The sequence below is a fragment of the Alligator sinensis genome, unplaced genomic scaffold (assembly GCF_000455745.1).
Source record: "Alligator sinensis unplaced genomic scaffold, ASM45574v1 scaffold872_2, whole genome shotgun sequence".
NCBI lineage: Eukaryota > Metazoa > Chordata > Crocodylia > Alligatoridae > Alligator > Alligator sinensis.
Genome location: NW_005842132.1, coordinates 379,688 through 404,611, shown reverse-complemented (window position 1 = coordinate 404,611; position 24,924 = coordinate 379,688). Strand labels below are relative to the sequence as shown.

The window sequence follows — 24,924 nt, the reverse complement described above, 5'->3', positions numbered from 1 at the left end:
ACTCTTTCCTCTGTTGGGATTTGCCTTTTATTTCACTGAGGATTCATTGCAAAGGCTGCCCTTGCTTCCACGTGCTTCTCGGGCAGTGTCCTTGAGGCGCCGTGTCTGTGTTTACAGAGGAGAATCATTCGCTCCCTGGCTGAGGTAGTCAGCGCAGTGCAGTGAATGAGCGCAGCGGCTGTGAACATGGCAGGAGGAACAGTGTGATCCAAAGAGGGGTGAGCTTTGGGAAACCCAGCTAATGCTGCAGGTTTGTTTGCTGAGACAGAACCCCCCAGGACCGCCACTTGCTAGCATGGAGGTTGCTACCCAATTAGCAGAGCTCTCGGCAGTGTTTAGCACGAGCCATCGCAGGGGAAGTGCTCTGCATGGAGCCGACCAATTGCACTGCTTCACGCCAAAGTGCTCTGGGTGGCTTCTGTGAACAGGAGCTTCATCAGAGCCAGGAATTAATAGCCCTGAGCAAGGGGCTGTGGCAGAAGGGTGAAACCAGGCAGCTTGGTGTTTCAGAGTGGGTTCAGTGGGGGATGTGATGTGGCACTCGGGGACCCCAGGGTCTTCTCATTTAGCCTGTGCCACTGGTACCAGCTTGGGTGAGCCATTTAGCTTCCTGCTACAAGTAAGGTAGATGATGTTCCCAGCAGGTTCCCTTGCTACCACCCTGCATGGTTGTGACAGTACTCCTCCCATGCTCACCTCCAAAGGGGGGCTATGGAGCGGTGAGATTGGGGGTGGCTGTGACAGAGAACGAGTGCTGAGCGGGATGGAGCTCTTGGGGCTTTCTGCTCTCCAAGTTGTTACTGCCCAAGGGCTAGGCAGGCAGTGGGACTCCGTTAAAATGATTGGTTTGATCTCCACTTCAAGGCCCATGGCTCTGGTATTACCAGAGCCATTAAACACCCAAGCCTGAAGCACACTGAGCACCCCTAGTCCCACAGCCTTCCAGCCACGCTTGAGGCTCTGACCTTTCAGTCAGCAGGGCCATGCTCTCTTTCCTTCCACCTCGGCAGCTATTCAGGCTACCGTACAAATTTAGCTGAGGGAGGCCGTGGCAGAGGACAGGACATACCTTCGTACAGGCATGGGGAGGCCCCGAGGTGGCTACTGCCCAGTTAGACTCACGCCTAGTCACAAGTGAGTTGGAAGCAGGTCCACACTGGAACAAGTTCCCAAAGTGACTTCTCATGCCTGCTCTGGGAAGTCAGGCCAGAGGACAAGTGTGTGCAAGAAAAGTCCAGCTGCCCATTCCCACGTACAGCTAGCATCTGCTCCGTTGGTTTTAAAAGAGACCAAGCCGCTGTCCACCATGCTGAGTGTGGCGGTCTTCATCTCTTACATCCAGATGCGTTCATCTGGGCAAATCTGTGGGCTTGTAGTGAAGGCAGGTTTTGTTTGGGCCTCCTGTGGCAATGGCTGCCACGTCCCCAAGGCAGGCAGGAGGGGACGAGCTGGAGCCCTCGTTCCACCCGAATGGCCCATTCTGTCCCATCTGCTCTTTGGGTAACCTCTCCTCTGCCCGATGGTGCCTCGGCCCTGGCTGTGGGAAGGAAAGTTGGGCTGTCACCGCCAGGTGGCAGAGCACTGTCAGGCAAGGAGGGAGATGGAGCTGAGAGCGGTGCCTGCAGATGGAGGCAGGGCAGAGGGGCTTGGGTGCCCGGGAGGCATTGAGAGGGAGGGGTCTTGGCCCTGCCAGGTTCCCAGAGCCCCTTTCCAGTCAGGTGGACCAAATCTGGGGGTGGGATGTGAGGGGGACTCGTGGTTCTCTGTCGCTGACTCTTTCCATGTGATCTCACCTGTGTCACGGGGGCGGTGCTGGCCCCGCAGGAAGATTGGATTCAGGTTCTTGCAGTGGTGGGGAGCCTGAGATGCTGCTTTGCCAGGCCTGGCAAGTCCTATTGGGGTTGCAAGGGCTGCCCTTCAGAGCACGAAGCTGGCCTGCGAGGGGGCTTATGCACTTGCTGTGCTCACTGCCTTCTCGCAGGGGACCTGGCAGGAAGAAAGGGCCCTCGCCAGCAGGTCAGGGCCGCTTGCCACAGCCTGCAGAAAAGCGTGTAGTGCATCAGCTCTTGGAGATACGTGGAGAGCTGAGAACGCTTGAGGGTTTCCTGCGGGCTGGGCTGTCACCAGGCAGGCGAGGGAGGAGGAAGCGCTGCGTGGGCGCCGAGTCTGCCTCCAAACCAGCCCTGCACCCTTGCTCACTTCGCGCTGTTACCCGGGATCGTGGCCATCTCTGTGGAAAGCATGCTCCGTGGCTTAGGCCGGCGCTGAGGGGAGCGTGAGAAAGCAGCTGGGCTGTCCCTGCTGCTCAGAAGGGGGAAATCCCCAAGGGCAAAGAGCTGAGAGAAGGGAAATCTCCTGTCCTCAGTGTGACACCACAGCCCTGCTGAGCTGCTAAAGGGTCAACTGGGGTTTCCTGGGGCTCTGGCTGCCAGCCCCAGGCTCCTGTCCTCTGCTGCAGCGCGGCCCTTTCTGTCTGCTGCCGTCCCCCAGCCTGGACCCACTCCCCATAGCTGTGACCACCTGCCTTCTGGGCCAGTCTGAGATGCTCACTTAAGTTCTTCCATCTTTCCTGTCACCTCAGCCTTGCTACTCCACACTCTGCCTCTCCCCTCACTAAGCTCATGCAAGCATCTGGGGTTGATCCTTCTCCAGCTCAGCTTTCATGTGGCTGCCGCTCCGCTCCAAGCTGCGACTCGCCTCGCTTCTCACTGAGGAGCTACTCAGGTGAGCTAGCGTGGCAGGAAGGTGATGCTGTCTTGAAATAACTCGTACGTATGTCTGGGGGGTGCATCAGGAACTGGGAGAATGCCTGTTCACCGGGGCACTCCAAGGGAAGACCAGGTCGAACAGTCACAAACTGCTGGAAGACTGTTTTAGACTGGACACAAGAAAAACTTCTCTACCGTCAAGTCTCCAGAGTCTGAAATAGACACCCCCCAGAAGTGGTGCAAGCACCTACTCTGGATACCTTTAAGAAACACTTGGATGCTCACCTTGCTGGGGTGATCTGACCCCGGCTGACTGCCTGCCCGCCCCTTGGGCAGGGAGCTGGACCTGACGATCTCACAAGGTCCCTTCCACCCCTAATGTCTATGAAATCTATGAAATCCCTGCTGGGACTGGTCGGCACCAATAGATCTTGCGGTTCTCCAGGTGGGACCACACTCTTCTTTCATCTCTCTAAGCTCTGCTGGAGTTTCCTTTGCATCCAGCTCAAGAGCTGATGCACCTGCAGCTTGAAAATCAGCCTGCCAGCCCTGCACTGAGCCTGAGCACCAAGTGTCAGGCTGGGTCCTTCCCTTCCTGCATGCTTCCTCAGTGCACAGCATCTTGACCCTGCTGGTACCCAGGTTCTCCCAGTGCCCAAGCCCCCATTGTCGTGAATGGGATTGCACAGGTGTAAATGCCCCAAATTGAGAGTCCAGCTGCCTCTCCTGCAGCACTGCGGGCCTGGCAGTACGGTAGTGCTTTCTGTAGCTACTGTTGGCAGCAGGAACAGGGCACTTAAGGTGCCAGGTTTAACAATCTGCTTCTGGAGCCGCTCAGAAATCAACTTGCCTGGAGCCTATCTACTTCAAGCTGGCAGCGTGCCGAGCACGGGCTCTGTGTTTTCCCATGCTTCCTGATATTATCTCCTTCCATTAGAGGAGCCAGCAAGTGATAACATGGGGAGATGACTCCTCTTGGTGGTGTGTACTCTCCCTGGCACAGCAGGGCTCTGGCCAGATTGAAAATTTTGGTGGAGAGATTTCAAGGGGTATAAAGGGTTGTAAATCACCCCACGGACAATGGCAGTGCCAGCTAACACACACCTGAGAGACCATGGTCACTTGGCTGCAGGCCCATTTACATCTACATTATAGGGTCCTGTTGGTGGAGCTGCATTGGCAAGGGATGTGGAAAAGATCACGCCTCAAACCTGATGTAGCTGTGCCTGCTTGGGTACAAACACAGCTCTGCCTGAAAAATGCACCTTCTGTTGATGGCACCTCTGTCCTTTGGGGGAGCTGGTGTAATTCTGGGGACAGAAATACTCCATTTGTTGGCACCAGGGACCCTAACCACTGTAGCCTTGTCACTGTTAAGTACAGCAGCAGCAGGCTGCAGTGTGGATACAGCTTAAGGCTGAATGATTGGGGTGACTACCACTGGGTTAGTAATCAAAAAGGAAGAGAGAAAAGCTGCTGTTCTGTTTGTGGAAAGTGCTTAGGCAAGGATTTAGATTTCTTTCTGCAGGGCCATGTTTGCATAAGAAAGAGCAGCTTTCAAAAAAACCCCAAAACTTAAGATGCTTCAACTTTTTTTTTTTTTAAATACTTTATTGCAACATCATAAAGTCATTTGTTCTTGTATAGCAATGAGCCTCCTGTACAGTAAGCCATCTTATTTTAAATTAAGACTTATATATATAACATATATTTCTATGCTATGTACTGAACAGGTTTCAAACATTGATATCTTGCTCCTCCTAACTTTTCCAGTTAGCAGAATTCAATGGCAGATGGCTCTGTTTTTGGCAAATCAGGCTAAGCATGTCAGGAAGGTGGAAGTGAAAGTAAAAAGCAGCCTGAGCTTTCTCCACCTGATAAACAAGACTCTTTCCAACAACTGGAAGGAAGTTATTTGTGTTCTTGTCCCTCTCTCCCCAACGGAGGGTGACACAGTCATAAAATGAGCTGTGCACTGTGGGCTGGAAACTGTGATAAGCAGCAATGTTCTACATCCCACCTTCACAGACGGAGTCTCATGGTCTTTAAAACATGTTGACCTGGAAAACTAGGGTCAAAAAAGCAGCATTTTTTTCAATACTTTCTTAAAACTAACAAACAGCATCAACAATAACAATAAAACACAAAACTCTTTTCGGTCTTTGCCTAGACTGCTCAGCAGAATTTATATATATTGTACGGTATGTATAAAGGGCAATGCAATTCTCGGGCTCTCTTGGTTTCTCGGGATAGATTCGAAGTCCCCTGGAAGAGTTAATGCACGCCTCAGAGTTTAGCAGCACATTCAGTGTATATCTATATATGTCTGAGCTAACTAACCAACTTCCATGCATGGCACCTGTGGCAGTGGGTTAGTGGAGAGGGGTGACAGAGTGCCACATGTATTGTTTTGGAAGGTATCCCTACCGTCCAACTGAGAAGTTCCTCCTCCCCACAGCCCCATTCCTAGCAGTTATTTAACAATAAATTAAGCATGTTTGTGAAACAGCAGAATGCAAAGTTAACTTAAGTGAAGTGGCTACAATCCTTCCTCGCACCAGCCCCAAACCTCATGCCAAGAGTATTTGTTAGCTGTTGCAAGGGCTTTTTACCTTAGTGACTGGCTCTGAAGACTTAGCCCACAAGGACAGGGAGCACTTATACAAAGCAAGCAAAAAAAACAAAACAAAACAAAGCCAGGAAACATTAGGCCACACACTTGCTCCTCAGTCTATGGCAGCAGTTCCCACTACACCCTCCTCCAAAGGAGAGCCAGAAGCACCCTGGCATTGAGCAGCTAGGACAAGAATTTTCATGCCTCTGTTATTTTCCTTCCTGTGGTTTATTAATTGATGGTTAATCCCAGCATCTTGCCCACAAAACAAGCCAGTGGGCAGCATTATGGTCTGGGGGCTGCTTTGTATTGGACAAATGCTTCTTTGTCACGGAAATCAATATAGTAGCAGAGCTATCCCTCACCAGGCACGCAACGGGCATGTGAAAAAGGCTAAACTTGGTTAAGGCTGAGGTTCTTCCCTAGGCAGCAAAGACTTGTGAACTAGTTTTAAGATGAACTCAAACTGAGGAACTTTTAAAACTGCAGTTAAGATCTTTCTGCCCTCTCCTGATCTGCCTTTTAACCCCAGCACCATGAAAAGATTCCCCTTGCTGCCACCTGGAGAGGCCAGTTAGCATATAGGCAGTGGCTTGCTGCATGATGACTTGCTAACCTGCTTCCAAGACCCACCTGGTTCCCTGTTCCTCAGGGGTCACCAACACCTCTCCTTCCTACCCCTCTCTAATGCAGCTTGGCCGATGGATGGACAGCAGGAAATCTTTGCCACCCATCTAGCATGAGGACCAGATCCTTGGTGTGTTTCAGATGGACGGAGTTAACAGGCACGGTAGGAACCAGAAGGTCGCACAGTTTCCAGAGCAAGGTCCAGTTCTCATGGGGCTGGGTGGCTTTCAGGAAGGGCGGGCTTCATCACAGGTTGATGTCTGTGACATCTGTAGGCGTGCTGGTAACGTTGCCATCCTGGCTGTCTGGGTAAGCAGAAGTCTTGGTAGAGGGGTACCCTTGCGAGGATTGGGAGCCCTGTTTCAGGCTCTCGGCTAAGGCTGCTTCAATCTGCTCCTGACAAGCTTTCAGACAGTCCTGTGAGAGAGGGAAAAAAAATCAGCGGTTTCAGTTCCATTTGGTCTCTCGAAAATGAGAAAAGCCCTGCTAACGGCTCTGAGCCAAACCTGGACTGGCTTTCTGACCATCTAAGGGACAGGCAGGTCCTCCTCTCAATCTCCTTTTGAGTTTATTCTTTAGAGACAGCTCTGCAGAGACGCCTCCTCCCACCTCCCTGCTTTACCAGGCTCCTTGTTTCACTACATACCCCACCACAGAAAGGTATCAGGAGATGTCACTGGAAAGACAACTTGTGAGCATGAGCACCACAGTCTCATGGTGGTTCCTCCATCATTTCTGCTTGGAGAGGAAATAGAATTTGCCCCAGGATTTACCGACGTGGACAATATGGATGCTGGCTCCTACTGAATTGCACCCGTCCCCTAAATACATGAGAGCAGCTCTTCCACTCTGCAGTGGAAGTAGAGAGGAACTCGCTGCATCACCTGGACCCTCCAACAATCGCAGCACCCACGCTCTGCCCCACGGTTCTCCTCTGTCAGAGCCCAAAGCCTGCGAGGCTTTGTCTGGCTACAAATCGCCACGGGATCTGGCACTTGTTGTGGACTTAAGTTAGACCCAGAGGCCCTGGCCTTTCAGTTCCTATTGTGTGTTGCATGAGAGAAGATCACTCAGGAAATCTGTTTTTAACTCAGCTCCCTGCCCAGCACACAGAGCAGACCCAGCCCTTTCAGACTCCAGGCACGGTCCCTATCTGAGGGATGCCACAGCTGCCAGTTCGGGTCAGGGGACACCTGCGTTCTGCTAAGAGGCCGCGGCTCCTTGCAAGCCTCCTGCATGTTGCTGACCCTTTGGGGACCGTCATCCAATTTTCCCCACAGCTCAAGAGAACCCAATACTGCACCACCCAGTGACCCCTCTGGCATGCCTCGCTCCAGAGCCAGGCGTGGGAAGCCGGCCCAGTTACACCAGAAGCAAAGGGGATTTTAGGTAGCTGAGAGCTGCATGTAGCGCACCCCTCCCCGCAGCCAAACCGAGGCACATGAGGAAACTCCTGCAGTTTGACACTCGAGAGCAGTGACTCACGCTACCCCAGCAGCAGCACTCCTGCATCTCTAAAGGGCAGAGATTGCCTTCTCTCGAGGGCTCTGCCCGAGCGCTTTAATGAGGGAAGGTGGCATTTTGCACAGGCCAGGTTGGGGCGCTGGCCGGATCCAGGCCGGACGCCCCTGGGGCCATCTCTGTTCACAAGAGTCTGTCACCCTCACAAATCTCTTACCAGGAATCCACAACTGGTTCTTAGAAACTGACAGAGGATGTGGCAAGCAAAAATAGCAACGCCCACCTCCCCTTCCCTAAGTCATTTCCAGTAAGCATGGCCTCTACCCGCAGCCATGAGGCGAGGAGAGCTGCATTGCAAGGGCCCCAGCAACAGCCACTCTGGTCCTTATCGGGGCTCTTACACGGACGAGGAGGAGGGGGACCAGCACGAGAGCTGCGTCTCTGGTGGGTGGGGAGGGGAACAAAGCCTTGGAGCTGCTGGGTCACATTTGGGGCCGGTCGGCAGTGACCAGAAGCCCTCTCTGAGCCCATCTGCTGAGGAACCGAGACTGAAGGCAGTACCTTATGAAAGCTGCTGCAGCCGTAACCGACTCATCCGCAGGTGACTGACGGAGCAGCTGCACCAATCCCACCCAGTACCAGGGCCTTCCACACTGGCAGAGTAGGCCTGGGGGAACTTGCCCTGTCCCTGCTCTGCCTGTCCTAGGGAGGAGCTCATCCTCTGGGGCTCCTCCGCATCAGAAAGGTGCATGAGATCTGGCCTTCATCATAAGGGAATGGGGAAGGAAATAAGGGGATGGATCTGTACTCAGGGAGGCAGCTGGGTGGAGAAACGCAACCCCTAACAAGGGGGAGGAGTTGCTCGCTTGAGAGCATGCACTCATTGAAGAGGACGCAGGCCACGCCGAGTCCTTGGAGAACCTGCATCGTGGATGAAGTCCCACTACAGCCAGGATGAGCAGACCCCCTCCCCTGTACCCTGCTGGGTCAGACGCCACCAGCCCCAGGCAGGGATCTACCACCCTGGCAGCAGAGGTGGCTCGATTAAAGTGGCACAGGTCATGCTGCGACCTCCTGGAGTCACCGTAGAGCACTGCGAGTGCCCTCCGAGCATCTCCTCCAGCTGCTCAATGGTGAACTGAGGGGGGCACCAAACCCTGGGTGGGGCGGGAGGGGGCAGTCGTCCAAACTCAAGCAGCGAATCAACGGCGGGGTCAAAACCTAGGAGACTGAGGATGAAACATCTCTCCTGTGCTTTCGGTGCTGGAACCGTGTCCCGGAGAGCTCGGGGGATACCGTTCTCTGGTTAGACTGCAAGCACCTTGGGGCAAAAGCTACCTTTGCGTCTGAGGCTGTACAGCATTTAGCACCAGGGGGCCCAATTGCACACGGGTCTTTCTGCAACGCCTCTACCCATGTGGCACAAAGGGCTCCTCCTGCTGGTCCATCATAATGTCTGCAGCTCAAGATGTCAGCTCTGGAGCCCCGATTGGTCCAAAGACGGAAACTAGGACCAGGGGAGCTGGGGGCAAAGGCTGTGTTTGGCACCCGGGGTTGCAGGAGAGGGGCCGGCAAAGGGGGGGTGCAGCCTGGTAACAGCTTTCGGCCCTGACAGCTCCACTGCCCTCTGATCTTCCCTTTGTGTTCCCCCCTGCATGTCTTTGAAATCCTCCCTGCTTCCCACCTGTTCTCCTCTGCCGGCTTCAATTAACTCTGCTCACAGGGCAGCATTCAGCCTCTGCCCCATTCACCGCAGCAGCTTGCGAGCAGCTGGCTGCAGGCAATTCAGAGCGACTTTTTAACTTGAACAAAAAACCGCTGAGCAAAGAAAGTGTCTCTCTCCTCCCGACCACCCCCCAGCCCGACTCTGTGACAATGCCAGGCTGCGATGATCCCTCTCTCAGCTCCCCGACTGCCGTCAGGGACGTCCAAGCATTCAGAGCTTGGGCAGATGAAAAGACCAAAGGGTCTGTGGCCGAATGAAGGCTCTCAAGGCCCCGTACTTGTAGAAGGGGTCCCGGAGCTATCCCAGTCCAAGCTCCTCATCCTCTCCCCAAAGATGCTGGCGGGTCACAGCCCCTCTGAGCCCTGCCATTTGGCTCTGAGCACGTCTGGCTCTGACGGAGTCCTGGAATGCCCAACAGGTTCTGGCTCCCTTCCTGCTTGTGCTCAGAGCAGCTGCAATCGGACACTGGACGAGATGAGCAGATGCTGAGCCTGGTCCCCTCCACCCTTGTCCACCTGATCCCATTAACACCTGTCTGCTCAGGTGAACAGACGCCTCCCTTTGTGCCTGCTTTCCAAAGGCTCTATGCTCCCCACCCTGCTGTGAAAGCGATCTGGGCCATCAGGTGACCGGGTGGCCAGCCTCAGTAGGCAGCAATCATGCACCATACTGCAGGTCACAAACTGCAGGGGCTGGGGGGTGCAGCTGGAGCCAGCGTCCTAGGAAAAGGCAGGGCAGGAGTTGGGGCTTCCATGCTCTATCCCATGACAGCCTTGCTTGTTACTTTTATCAGTGCAGATTCTCACACGTGTGATCCCAGCTAGCCACAGCACTAGCCAGACCCACAGGAGGGGTGGGGCAGATAGTAAAGCTGGGCCCCAGGAGGCTGCAGCTCACAGGCTTACTGCACTTGGTTGGTTAGCACTGTCCACCCCCTGCCAAGACTGCCGAGTCCAGGCCAAGGCTTCTGGAAATGTTAAATCGTGACCCCAGGTGCTACTGGCTGAGTTTGTGAGTCTGGGATTTGGAGACGGCCACAGCATCTGTCTGCATCCAGCAGCCTCAATAAAGAACATGCCTTCTACCCATTCCAGCTGATCCCTGTCTCTTCTCTACTCCGAGGGGTACTAATGGGGTGGCAGCGTTGACACCTTTATCCTGAAACTGGAGAATAAAAGTGATCTACACCCAAGGCCTGAGCAGGAGAGAATAACCCAGTCCCCTGCCTCTCCCCACAGCCTTCAGGGACACAACTCGATACTTCAGGGCTAGACACTGGGGCCCCGTCATGGTGCTTGACAGATGCCTGCTCAAACAGCTATCCTCCCTGTCCCTTCTTGGCTACTCCTGATGACGGGCTTTTCTCCCGACCCCATACACACTTCCTACACCTGATGCCCCACCTCCTGCCCCTCTGTTGGGAGGCCTGGGACCTGCTGATCAAGTTTTACACTGTAATCCAATGTGGCACTTGTAATAGACCTTCGGTGATGATCCCCTGCAGCCCGCAGGCTGCTTGCCAGCTTGGATTCCACATCTAGACCCCTAAACAGATTCAGAGCTGGCTTCCTACCCCACAGTGGAGACACAGAGAGTGGTCTGATCAGCTGGTTTCTGCAGGATCTTGCCCATGCAGAGATAATACACTTGTTTGCAGTATAAAACACCTTTTCTCTACACACTTTACAAAAGTGAGCAGGCCTTGCTGGGACATCCACTGAGGAAACTGAGGCAGAGGAAATGAACTGCCGGAGGACACACAGCAAAACATACAGGAACTTTCTGTCTCCTGACTCCAAAATCTCTTTGGCAAGGGACCCCTGAGTGAACACTTACCAACTCTGTGCCGGTAATGCTAGCCAGCAGCTCTGTGAGCACCTCTCCAGTAGGGGGGAAGAGAGACAGGCCGTGGATGGCTGCTCCAATGCTGCCCGTTGCGATCATGGATGGAGGGTACATGGTGAAAGTGTAATCTAGGGATCCAAGGCAGGGAAAGAAACAACAAGGAGTCTTGTGAGCGCAGCTGCTTGGGACTGCAGCACCCACGTAAAGCTAAGGGGGTTTGAAATGCAGGACAGGCAAAGGGTGGTGCAGCTGGTATGACTCACTGGAACAGAGCACAGCTAAGCCAAGGAAAATGTAAGCCACCCATCCAAAAAACCCCAGCAGGATCTGCTTGGCTGTGGAATAGTTTCCTCAGGGAAGTCCTGAAAGCCACAATGCTCGGGCGGCTTAGGATTAGCTTGGGGAAAACGCTGCAGGGAGCAGCCCCCACCAGATTTTGCCAGCTGAGCCTTCCAGAACCGTACTCATGCTGTCCAAGATGCAGAAGTGGGGCTGAGAGCAAAGTGGGGTAGAGGGTGTGAGGCACCCTCTGGAGCAGTGTTTTAGTGCAACCCCTTCCACTCAAGAGGCCTGGGGAGTTGTCCGAGTCTATACAGCTTGTGAGACAAGTAGTAACTTCCATGAAGAGTCGACTGCCCCATGCCTGGCTCTAGCCAGTGCAAAAAAAGGCTCGCTGCTGCTTTGCCCTCCCATGACACTTTCCAGCCAAGTATCATACAAACATGAAGTCCCAGGCCTTCAAGAGTCCCCATCTCCATCTGGCAGAGGGGGAAACAGTCACTGGGCAGTTCTGGGCCTTACTGTAAGGGATGGAGGCTTTGATTTCAAGAGACACAGATGCTCAGTACCTCTAGGGAGTCAAGTCCCATGTGATTTGCCCAAGGTTAAACAGTCAGTGAAAACATCAGCCTTTCTTCCAGCCTGGGCTGCCCTCACGAGGCCCAGGGGCTCTGTTCCTCTGCTGCTCACCTGTGGCACACAAGGCAATGAAGGTCTGCGCATGTTTCTTCACCAGTTCCACCTTGTCCTTGGGAATTGGGAGCTGATGGAGGATGTGAGCCAAGAAGTCATTCGCTATCACTGACACTAGGTCCCACTTTAGCTTCTGAAGAACTAGAACCTCCCAGTCCTGAACGGGGAAGACAGAGAGAGAAAGAGAAAGAAAGAGAAAAATTACATATAGAGGGAGGCCCTTCAAGGCAGAAAGTACTCATCCACCCAGAAAATATCAGCAAGATTCAGGGGCACATGAGCACGGTGCTGGGGGAATGGCCAGTCATGGTGCATAGCCCCCCACGAGTCAGAACTGCTGGAAGGGAAGCAAAGTTCCTGCCTCCAGTCTGCAGCTGTGGGCAAATCCATGCCCACATAGATGCAGCCTGGTGTAAAGGAATCAAAAGAGGAAGCCATCCATCTGCTCCCTGGTGCATACCAGACCAGCCCTGCCAGCTCCCTTGTTCACCACCCTGCTGCAACAACCCCTCCAGGACGCTGCAGCAAAGCAGGATAGTTAGGGTGTAGGCACCCCATTGCCATGCTGCTCTGTCTCCTAGGTCTCCTGCTGCAGGGACTCCTGAAGGGGCAGGGGAGGGTGGCAGAGAGACTTGGACAGGATTCCTGGGTTATGGCTATGCAGCAAAAAGGGGCTAAATTCTGCACTTGAAGCTTGCAGCAGTTTTCATAGGATGCGGCTCTGTGTGGCCCTGAAACCTTATAGCAATGGACGAAACAGGGAGATGGAAAATGAGACAACGAAACTCAGCCCTCCTAGTCAACTCAGGCAGATTACTCATACCTCACTCAACCAAGCTTCTCATGGCTGCTAATGGCACCTGCCACAGTAAGACGGACACGAGATTAACCACCATGCCTTCCATCCACAACCACTTTCTGCGCTCACAAGCGAGCAAAATGCAGCCTCTGCTAGGCCAGGAAGCAGAAGCCATTCCACACCTGCCCTTATGTGCTATTTTCTTCGTTTAAGGAGGGAGGTAATTAACTTTCCCAATTATGCTCTGGTCAGATTAGATTCTGACCAACCCCACCAAGTTTAACACTCCTTCTTGTCTATTGCTGATGAACAGTACGAGATCTTAATGAGCACAAAGGGCCCTGGCTTCCAACCCAGCACCTCCCTCACTCACTCACCCACCCACAACACCGCTGCCTTTCCTTAGGGGTCCCTTGTCCAGCCAACTTGACCCAGCCTGGCTTGCAAGAGCTGACCAGACTGGCTTCAGGCCAAGCTCAGAAAAGGATGTCCAGCAACTTCCAGGGAAAGCCCTGCTCTTCCACAGGATGCTGAAATGTCCGTGCAGATTTCCATCTCCCGCTCTCTTTGGGTTGCATTAAAGCAACAGCTCATGCAGGTTTTTGCTATCAGGGGAGGGCAGACTAACATCTCTGCCCTCCTCACACCCCTCCACACTGTCCTGCCTCGGTGCCCCTGGGAGGAATGGAGGCAGCTGCAAGGGCTGTTTCCAAACATGGAAGGCCCAGAAAGCAGATGGAAGACAGGAACCCTTTATAACATTGATGCCTAGTGTCTCCATGGCCTCTTCTGCCCGCTGGTCTCCAAGCATTTTATAAACATCAGGATTGATCCCACTAATGTCCCCAGCAATTCCCTCTGAGTTGCTGGGTTTCAGGTGCAACTGCAGTTGATCATTCCCCCTCAGGACCCTGCATGGTACTCCTCCAAACAAGTCCTTTGAGCTAGGTATTATCCTTGTTTCAGAGAGGGAAATGGAGGCACTAAGCAAGCCAGCAGCTGGCTAAAGAGCACAACCAGTCTGTGGCAGGAGCCTATGTGCAGCAACTGGGTGATGGTCCTTCTAAAACTGGCTGATTTCATTCCATAGCTGCACCAGTAGGAAGAACAGCTCAGTGGCTAGAGCGGTAGCCAGCAGTTCAATTCCCTGCTCTGCTACTGGCTTTCTACGTGACTTTGGGCAATTTGCTTTGGGTGCAGCTCACTCAACTTGCAGAGTTCATTGATTTCAATGAGAGTTAGGCCCCTAAGTACCCTTGAGGATCAGCACGCTAGTTCTCCAGGGTCTCAGTACCTCTCTGTACAACAGGCATAACAGCATTGCCCCCTCGTTCACTCCAATTTTATTTGCAATTCTGAATGTCACATTCCAGCTGGAAGGACAGTAAAGCAAAGGCTTGGAGTCCTCAAGGGAGATTGTGGAATCTCCATCACTGGAGGTTTTTTATGCACCGGACAGTGAAACATCAGCAAGAATGGCACTGGGATGGCTCATCCTATAAAGGACCCCGTGAGCTCCCTGCCAGGCCTACTTCTGATGATTAAGTTCAGGGTGTGGTTCAAATTACCAGAAGATGGAGTATTTTTAAGTAGCAGGAGATGAGGTTGATTCTGCTCTCAGAGAAGGCAAAGTGGGGGGTAACCAATTCTACCAGGATAAGCAGTTTTGAAGAAGTGAGATTGATATTTCAAAAGGATCTGTCTTAGTTAATTTTTTTTAAAAAAAAAGAACCCACCCTTTCCCCTTACACAACAATGCCCGTTCTGCATTGCTTAAAGCTACAGCATTGCTCAACCTTCTCTGGGTGCCTCACTACAAGGGCTGCACAGTGTCATTGCTGTCTGGCTGCAATGTTACTCCAGAGCCTGTACTGTTCCAGCCAGTGGATTTTTTTGTTTTGTTACTAGAATGGATTTCCTAGGCTTTCATCCCAAGCAGCCTGCTTTCTATCTCCACAGCAAGCAAGAATAACATCTACCCAACTGTTGGAGACAGTCCGTGTCCCTTAAATGCTCTTTATCCAAATGCATGGAGGAAAAAAGGAAGAGTAAACAGAAAAAAAGGACCATAATCTATAGGACTTTAACATCAATGAAGAAAATGACCTGGGATGCAGAGTATAAGAGGCAATATTAGGCTCAGATCTGGAAAGAGGGTCTTTGCTCCTAGCCACGCTGAAGGATCATAGTGGCAGGATGCAGAAAAATGCCTCATAGGAGGTGCTCAGGAGACTGAGAAGGGGATACAAAGCTCTCCATCTCCAGATTGCTAGTTCAAACACCATTCAGGTAATCAGTGACGGGCTGCCTGACTACATGAAAGGACATTGCTGAGTCTTAGTCCAGGTCCTTTGGGAACAAGAGTCCAAAGTACAGGTAGCACCTTTGTCTTGTCACTGTCACAAGGATGGGCAGAAGACTCCCTTGCATGCCATCTGCCATGGTTGAAGCCTAAGGCACCTTTGCAAGGCTGGAACATGGAGGGCACAGTCTGCAGGACAGTTACGCCTACCATACTTGCTCTGTGATGAATAAGATATTCTTCAGCCAAACACAGGTGACAGAGCCAGGTACAGTATGACATTCCCTAGGCTGTTATAAAAGGGACTGACCAAGTGAGCTCAAGGTCCCTTCTGGCCTTGAAACTTATGAGCCTGTATACCGGTATTTCTCATTTAGGCTGACAGAAGATCCTTTTTACAGGTGCTCTGGGGTGCCACACACTAGTGGCACTGTTAGGTGTGCAGACACCTACACATGATTCATAAGATAAACCCTGAAATCTCAAATAGGGATCCAGAGTGTCAAAAACATTCTGCCCTGCTGTGGACTTTCTGAGCTCTTTGCAAGAGAAGAATTGCTCTATTACATTTTCCGCCGTCAAGAAACAAGCAAAAGCTGAGCTGGCATTTTCGGAAGGGTGCCTCGAGTCTAATGAGGGTTGCCTGGTGTCTAAAAAGATTTAGAACCACTGTTATATGCTGAGGACTACAGCCTCCAAGGCTGTCAATCTGGTGTCTTCCACCAAGCACTAAAAAGCCCCCAAATGCACCCGCTGCAAACAGGAGACAGAAGAGCCTGTCCAACCATGGGGAATGCTTTTACCAAATGGGAAGGATGCACGCCCACAGAGAGCTGGGTATCCCAGCGGAGCTCTCTTTGGATAGACCAAACTAAGGAGTGTGCAGAGGGCACTTTTCTTCTGCCGCACAAGCCCTGATCCGGATGGATTACCTTGATATCTCAGTCCTTTCACGGCAGATAAGGAAGCAGCACTTTGTAAGGAATGCGGAGAGGCTCAACAGAGTCCTCAACTCTTCCTTACTAAAGGCCTTATCCTGAGAGATGCTGTCAACCAGGAAACTCTTGCAGAGACCAACAAGAGTTGCAGATTCTCAGCTCCTCACAGGAGCTGGCTCATGGAAGCTTCTTTCCTCCCTGCCAAATAAAAGCATCTTGTCAACAACCCCAGGGATTTCCAACTTCTGAGCCAGGCGCTAGAACTTCTGAATCACTTGATCACTGGAAGAAGCAGAAGAAAATGGCTGTAACAGATAGAACAGCTACTGTGCAGCAGCAGGAACCATCTTGAGATAGCAAACATCCTTTTCCTGGCCTTTGCCTGGCATCTAGTTGACTCAGTCTCTGGTTAAAATAAAAAGAACAGACTCAAAGCACGTGGAAAAATTGCCTTTGGTTTCTTTGGTCCAGCATCTCTTGGGAGAGAACGGTTTTTCCCAGACAGCTCTTCTGCCCAAGAACAAAGCCTAGCCCCAAATCTACAAGATGCCCCATGGACGGAACATCTGCTACTTTGCTGGGACTCTTACGCATGGAGACCTTACCCCACTGGCTTCTTCACTAGCACAATCTGTGCTCTTGGTCCTTCCCTGCTGCACTGGTTTTAAAAATGCAGCTTCCATGATCTGTTCCCTGTGTGAAAATGACACCAAAGTGCCATGTTCCAGGATATCACTCCCCAAGGCCTTGTATCAGTAATTTCCTGCTCAAGTGAACTCCCATGAGCAAATACAGCTAGAACTGAGGGGCACCTCCTGAAATTAGTAGGTGATGAGTTTAAAACTAACAAGAGAAAGCATTTTTTTGATGCAATGCATAGTTAACTTATGGAATTCATTACCACAGGAGGTGGTGGAGGCAGACAGCACATCCAGGTTCAAAAAGGGACTTCATAAATTAATGGATGATAGATTCATTCATGGCTATTGAACAGAATGGTTGGAGAGGTTTCCTCTGACATCTCTTAACCAATAATGGAAGATGCCAGGGATGGTTGAATAGGGGATGGATCACTCTAGAGGTTTAATGCTCTTCCTCTGTAGCATTCATTTTTGCTACTGTCGGAGACGGGTTACTGGGATAGATGGACCATTGGTCTTACCCAGTATGGCACTTCCTATGTTCTTATGTACAGCTTTCATTCACTCATGGCCCTTCATATTTGTACCGGGATGCAACAGCAGAATTGAGATTTTTCCTTGTTGTGTACCCCATCAGCAACAAGATGCTACATGCTAAATGCTACCCTCTGTGGCACCTGTTCACTGCTTCCACTGAGTTTGTATAAGCATAACTGACAAACTCAGGAACAATTTTGTTGGAGATGCGCAAAGAGGAACAGAATCTGGCGCACTCTCCACCGCTGTTCTAGCTCCGCAAGAGGGAAGATCGTTCACACTTGACTCTGTCCCTTAAGTTGATGAGTTCACTCCTTACAACAGACTCATTTTACGTTGAAAATAGCAGATCTAAGCAAGGTGATGGCAGCCCGACCCCCTCCTCCTATGCACGTTTAGATGACTCAAAAGGAGAAAGGAAAGAGACATCAGAGCTGCAGTTAGCCACCCAGCCCACTTAGCAACAGATCTTAAGCGCTACTGAAATGAGAAGTCATGAAAGTCCATTTGCAAATAGGAAACTCAGGTTAAAGCTTTGCTCCTGTCTCCTGTTCAGAACTCAGGCTATGTGCCACGGCAAGGTCAGGAGCAATTTCTGGCATCTTCCAAGCCTGGATTCCTTGCTCTAAGATCCTTGAAGGGAGCTTGTCTTCCTGAAGGTCTCTAGAGTGCCATGCACACCAAAAGTGATACACAAGTCTCTCTCTCCACCAAGGGCTGGATTTTCAAGGGTTTGGTCCCTAGAGAATCAGGGCCAGGTTGTCAGAAGAGTTTAGCTCCTATGCAGGTGTACTTTCAAGAGTGCTCTGCACCCAAAATGCTGGGCTCTTCTGAAAATCCGGCTGCTTGCTTTGCTGCCTAAAATGAACTTAGCCAATTTGACATTCTTACTGCATTTGGCTTCTAGCTGGGGAATTAGACTTGCTAAAGTCAAAGCCCGGTGTAATAAACCTTTGGAGAGGGCAGCTGGGAAAAGCAACCAGTGAAGAGGAATCGGGGAAGTGAAGGTAAAGTTACTGCAGCCTCCTGTACTGGGGAATCAGCAGAGATGCCTGTAGGTTCTTTCCCCTTAGACACCGAAGCACATTTTGCAAGGTTGGGACAGCAGAATCTGGTGACCGCAAGAAACAGGACTCCTGTTTTATCTGCAAAGCCACTGGCAGCTGGGGTTTTTTTCTGAAATTGCTTTGCTTTGCAATAGTTCTAGCCCATCTTCATTCTCACCTCCCAAGCCCAACTGTGCAAACATGCACTTGTTACAAAAAACAATTAATGCCTGTGAAACCTCATAGCAATTGTGGTGCTAGAAAGCATTGTTGCTGCTTTGGGAGCCAAAACCATCCTCTTGTCGTAACCAGACTCTACACAGGAATTGGGTAACCTCAGAGAAGAGCAAAACTTGTTATAGCCAAAGCAGATGTCTAAGGCATAAACTATGGAGCCAAGGATTATCAAGACGAAGGACAGGATGACACGCAATGACTGCTTCCCCCCCAACCATCATGTGGCTAAGTACCACCCCTGGACATGCAAGAAAAGCCACTGCAAAAAAAGAAAGGTAGGTTAGATAACGCCCCTGACGGAAACCCAACTTCCTTTAAGTGGACAAGTCCCTCATTGCATCATTTCCTTCTACCAAGAATAACTTCATCAAGATTTTGTTTTAATTTATCCTCTTTAGAGCACTGAGCTGGTGCCAGGCATCCTCTCCAAGAGGAGGAAGTAAACCTGCTGGGAAAGTGAGCCAACTTCCTGTGCAAGGCCCGGGAGAGTGAGCCCGAGGCCAAACTGGCACAGATCCATGGTAAGAAGCCAGGAAGCGTCCATTGTCCGAACCTTGATGAAGAAGCTCTCCTTCCCCTCCCCACCCACTCCCACTGCAGGGTTGTGAAAGAAGAGAAGTACACAACATTATTAGCACACAGGAGGAAAGCAGCAGCTCCTTCTCTGGTTTTGTAAGCAGGGCATTAACTCTGTCAAGTCTCAAACCTCATGAGTTTCAGCCAACATTGCCCCAGGGTTTTTAACCCTTCTTAGGTCACGGATTGTGTGAGCCTGTGAGAAGGCATCAGAGTGGCAAATCATAGTACAGCCAGCTCCCAACTACCTTACATAGCTTGTCAAGAGCAGGGCTGGTGGGATGGGGGCCCAAAATGACTTTCAGATCACAGCCTTCAGGGTGTTTTCTCAACTAGTGGCTTTCAGAAGTCCTTCTCCAGGCTGCCCTACTGCTCTGACCCTAATCACCACCTCACCCTACCTGAACATTGACCAGAACACATTCTGTTTGACCTCAAGCAAACTGTGTTCTCCCAAATACTAAAGGCAACTGTTCCTAGAAGCCCATGCACCTGGACTGACTTATTTTTTTGGCCATAACAAATAGGCTTCCCACTCCCAAGAAAAGTCCATCTTTGAGCTTAAGGATGAATGCTCAAAGGTGGTGCCAAGGACGAAACTCTTTTTGCTAACCCCAATTGCAAGCAGACACTGAAATGCAATGACAAACAGTCAATGCCAGGAGTGTTCATCTTTGCTTTGCTCAGTGGGGAAAGCACCTCGATATCATGGTGGTGGGAGCTAAGATAAGAACCTAGGTAGACAGACAAGAAAGGAGAAACAGTGGGAGGAAGCTCTCACAATCACCTGCAAGTGGATCTCATGTTGGTGCCAAGAGTGAGCAGAGGTTGGGTTGTGGGAGGAGTCCGGCAGCGTCACTGCCTGTTTCTCCCTTCCCACATGTAACCCGCGTGCAAAGCGGGGATGGATGTAGGCATTACTTGCCCCAGCTCTCTGCTCATGAACATCTGAACTGTCCTACAGTGACAAGCCATTAGCTTTTCAGCTTAAAAATAAAGACAAACCTCAAGGTCAAACCCTCTTTCACTGCAAAGGAATGCACACTTCTAGCTCCCACTTTGGCACTGCTCAATTGCTGTTCTTTCAGAAAGTGAAGCCTGTTATAGACCAAGCCTTCCAACATTTAATTTGAAAACAGCCAAACCCACAGGCAAAATTACAGCAATTCTCCTTTGTGCTTAAATACAGATGCACCAATCTGAAACCCATTAAAGATCCACACAAGGTGGTTATCAAGTCCATTTCCTAGTATCCAGGTATCCACATCACAGAAACAATTACAACTGGCACTAACTAAACTCCACTAATTCATGGTCTCAGGAGAGATGCAAAAGACTGCATGGGCCATGAAGGCTGAACTGCCCTCTCAGCCCCGGAGATGGGGTCAGAGGTGCAGATAGTGGTCACTGGGGGGGCAAAAGCTGTGGAGGCTTGCCTTGCTGCAGCCTGTGTTCCTGTTCTGTGGACAGCAGATTTCCAGGGCTGGCAGAAGACTTTACCCCAGGACTAAACCCAGAGCCGCAAACATGACACTGAGGTATGACTGACACGTCTTTCTCTCCCATAGTCATAGGAAAAAAAGGCCCTTCTCCATCCCTTCTGGATCACTTTTGCTGACTTCCTAATGCACCCTCCACTCCCAGAAAGTGACTGGTAAGTAACCCCCCACCCCTGACCACATGCTCAGCCTGCTGCTTCTGCAGCATCTCCAACCTTTGGTGGCACAGGGAAGGGCCATGAATGGAAACCAAGTCTCTCTCTACCAAGTGGAAATTCTCATCATTATCACATGGCCAATGCATACCAGCCTCCAGCTTAAAGCCTGATCCAGAAATATAACTCCATGTACACACTGCCCACTGAAACCCCTGGGAGTTATGTCCATAGAGTCCAGAAGGTACTGTCAGGGATGATGTTTTATTTTATGAGCAAAACCCACACATGTGGAGTATTCTTGACCAACAGGATGCTTCCCTACAGCAGCACAAGCAAAGAGCTGTGCTATACACAGGGCCAAATCCCAAGAAGCTGCAAGCCCTGCAGCTCCTGTGAACATTGGTATTGGGCCACCGTGTCTGGCACAATCCACCTATCTGTGCTGAAAACCTCTCCCCTTGGTGTTTCTGCAGCAACCATCATCCCGTTCATAGTAAAGGCGAAGGAGCCAGCAGGTGATGGAACTTCCCCCAACTCTCATTTGCACTTGGAAAAAACATGGTCATAAAAAAGGTCTCCAAAAACCAGAAATGCCTAATCGACTCACACCTGAAAGTTTTGTAGGTTCAGTCCCCACCCCAGGGACAAGTCACTGTTAGATCTTCATCCACCCCCACCCTGAAAGGAAAAAACTCACCAGCTGATGACTAACTCTGAGAAATTCTATCAGAGAAACCGTCCCCAGGAATGTTTATTATATTGAATTGAAGTGGCTGTTTCCTCCTGAGAGTTGTAAATTTTAGCACCACAGAAGCCCCCTTGAAAGAAAGACTCTTTGATTTCCTCCCCCACTGTGGACAGCACTGACTCAGAGGTGTCAAACCCCACTTCTGACCGGTACCCTGGGCAAGCCCGTTTGTCCAATAAGAAGCTACTTGAAGCGACACCCAGGAAGCAAGAGAGACCACTTCTGGTTTAACTCAAGACCTTGCAGAAGCTGCTTTTCCTCCTTTCTATCACATTACTCCTCCAGAAGGGCCCATAAACCCTAGGCAGCAGCAATTCCACATTGCTTCCCCATGCCATTCCCAACCTCTTGCTATGGAGCCCATCATTCTGGTGGTGGCACCAGGAATGGTGGCCTCAGAGCAGTTTCCCCATGAGCAGACCAGTTGGTCCTAAAAGGCCCCGTCACAGCTATCAGCCCCCATCTTATCGGCCATTTCAGAAGGAAGACCACAGGTTGGCAGAAAGGGGAAGTCAAATTTCCTCTCCTGCCTAGAGATGAGGTCCTTTCAGGTCAGGGTAGAGGTGCACACCAACAACATTTTCCCCATTCATCTCCTTTTGCTGTTGCAGAGCCCTTTGGTCTCCAGGGCTGTCAATCCTGAGCTATTCTGCAGTGGTACATTAACTTAAGGAAGCTAGGCACAGAGCCCAACATGGGACACAATGAGGCTCAATGATGGGATGTGCACTGAAGCATAGAGAATGGTTTCTACAACTTCAGTGTCATGATTCTGCATCTAGAGTGCAGAATGGGAGACCACCACTACATCTGCAGGGGGGGCAGGTCGGAGGAAAGGTGCTGGTTTATCTCAGAAAGGCAGTGTGTCCACTTGGGTTAGGAAGCAAAGAGGCTGAATGGGAGAAACAGGAGGAAGACAGGATCCACAATGCACATATGTTGCCAGGGAGCAGCACCTAGAGGATTATAAAGAGCAGGGAGTGAGGTGAGGGCTCTATCAGGCAGGGTGGGGTGGTTACCAGGAGCTGCTGCGCCGTGATGGAATTGTCTGTGTAAATGCAGAGTTTCTCCACAGTCAGGGGCATGGTCTCTCGCAGCTTGGAAGCCAGGAGCATGCAGACAGCCCCTAGAAGCTGCAAGTGATTTTTCCGCGTCTGGACCGAAGATAGGTAGCGATCCACATAATTCATGGCCAAGGGGAAGACCTCTTCTTCGCACTTCTGTTCCTCACATACCTAACAAAACACAAGTAGAGGAGAGGAGGCTTTAGACGTGCAGAACTCAGCAGCTTCTATCTGCAGCAGGACTTCAAAGCTTCTGATTATTACGGTACACTACACATCTGTACAGCTGTATATCTGGTGATCAGAAAGACCTTTAAATAGTAAGGGCTAAATTCTCTGCTGTTTTAACGTCAACACTTCATGTGGGACACGAGCACAGAGTTTAGCCCGATGCCTTCAAACACTACTACTTGTCTTTACATGGCAGGCAGGAAAAATGGTAGCATGGGTGTAATGGAGGCAGAGGTTGAGACCACAATCCTCCGCGTGTGTGTGTGTGTGTGTGTGTGTGTGTGTGTAAGGTCTTGTGACTGCCTCCATCTTTGACGTGAGATGCCTATAGCCCGATTACCAGTGATCCTGATCACTTCCTGCTCACACTGATTGTGAGGACTCAGCACCTCTGAAGCGAGTCCCAGCATGTCTCGAGCTGGACATCTCAGGGTGATGGTACCCAAATGAGGTGGCTTGTCCAATGTCACAAAGTCAATGGCAGAGAACCCAAGTTGCCCAAGCTCCTAGCTCCTTTCTGTGCATACCATACTTGTATCATGGTCAAATACAGGATCCAGGAGTCCTGAATTACAATCCTAGCCACAAGACTATACCACTGAAACACTGATCAAATGTACTTCCTTCTTTTACCGTAGCTACAAAAATACTGAGGTTTTCCCTCATGCCGCAACTAATATCATCCTTCTCTTTCAAATGTTAACTCTGCTTCCCTATGTACCTTTTACAGGCTGACATAAACCCCCAGCACAGAGACTCTCTTTAAAAAATAAAGTCAGGCTCATACTTCAGAGGTTTAATTTTGCTTGCATTTTTCCCCCCTGTAATGAAAAAATAAAATTATCATCATCATCATAAAAATTAGTGTTAAATCTTGGTGCCACTGAAGTCAATACAAGTTTTGCCATTGATTTCAATAGCACCTGGATTTGGTCTTAATTGCTCAAACACTTTAAAATCAGAAGCTAGAGGGGCTGAAGTTTCTTTGGGACAAATCCTGCGAGAAGCTGAGGGCCCTCTGCTGTCATTGACTCCAGCACTTCATAGGATCAGGCCGCAACCCAGCTTCCAGCCAAGAAACGATGGCAAGGGAAGGGCTTTAACAGACAGAACAATGATAGAAAAGGCAGTGCTGAGCACTTCTTTTATTTTAAAGGTAACTGGGTACTGTGTGACAGTCAGTGCGGTAGAGAGAATGACTGGCTGGATTCAACCACATTTTATATCTCCCATTTGCTTCCGAATTGAGGCGATTCGCTCTTTGATTAAGACAAGAGAAAAGAAGTGGCTCTGGTGCCTTTCCTTGTCCAGGTGAGTCATGCAGGGTGGGGGCTGCATTCGCTTTTGTGTTTGGGGAAGTGGGTGGCTGGCATCTTCTAGCCGAGCTCTCCCCTGGGCGCTGACAAACCCTTCTCCAAGCAGTTAGACACGCTGCAGGGCACTGTCCAGTGTGCCCTGCTCCGCACTCCCCCACATCAAACCACTAGTTTTAAACCTGGGACCTCATTCCCATCCCCGTTTTCTCTTCAGCTGCCCCGATGCGTCCGCTGCGGCCTCTCTCCTAAGGGAGGACTATAGTTCTTCCGTGATGGGCCCAAGCCCGTGATCCACCAGGCACATCCAAAGGCCCCGCATGCTGCAGGGAACTTTTTCAGCCGGGGTTGCAGGGAGGAGGTGGGAGCAGGGGGACCCCTAGAGGCATTGCCACATACTGCCTGCAGGACTTCCCCCCTGCCTGCTGCAGCTCATGGAGGGAGGGGGAGGCATCCCAGCTGCTGCCCATCACCTTCTCTATAGCTGCTTATACCCCATGGGGCAAAGGGGGGCTTGGTTTTATGCCCCCTGCTCCCACCAGCTGTGCCTGCAGCCAGAGAGGCCCCAAGGTGGAGCTCTGCCCCCCTTTTGCACCCCCAAACCCTTCGCCCCCAGCTCCCAAAGCAGCTTCCCCCCAGGGAGCTGGGCTCCAGGGAAGCCGGGCTGGGGCTCCCACCCCCGACGGGCAAAGGCTTGGAAAGTTGCCGGCGGCTGAGCACAGAGAGCTGGAGGGAGCAGGGACCCAGCCGAGGTGCGGTCCCGTACCTCCAGCATCCAGAAGGCCAGCATCTTCCGCATGTAGGGCTTGATCTCCTTCTGCACACACTGGAAGTAGGAGACCCGGGGGGTATAGCGCTCCTCCTGGCTCAGCAGGTTCTGCA

The 24,924-nt window shown here is 51.2% G+C and overlaps 1 protein-coding gene across 4 annotated transcripts in view; it reads right to left on the bottom strand.

Moving 5' to 3' along the window:
• Window positions 1–4,298: 4,298 nt before the first annotated feature.
• CCND3 (cyclin D3) overlaps window positions 4,299–24,924 on the bottom strand; it is a 65,022-nt gene continuing 44,396 nt past the window's right edge. Inside the window, exons 1-5 of one of the 4 annotated variants that reach the window (XM_006025041.1) lie at window positions 24,809–24,918; window positions 22,454–22,669; window positions 11,951–12,110; window positions 10,973–11,109; window positions 4,299–6,366 (exon numbers count right to left, since the gene is read on the bottom strand). In XM_006025041.1, coding sequence (XP_006025103.1) covers window positions 6,196–6,366; window positions 10,973–11,109; window positions 11,951–12,110; window positions 22,454–22,669; window positions 24,809–24,841 — 717 coding nt within the window. In that variant the 5' untranslated portion in view covers window positions 24,842–24,918 and the 3' untranslated portion in view covers window positions 4,299–6,195. Of the gene's footprint in view, window positions 6,367–10,183; window positions 10,301–10,972; window positions 11,110–11,950; window positions 12,111–22,453; window positions 22,670–23,450; window positions 23,505–24,808; window positions 24,919–24,924 lie in introns of those variants that run through there. The other 3 variants (XM_025205873.1, XM_006025042.2, XM_006025043.3) reach the window with 3 other exon arrangements.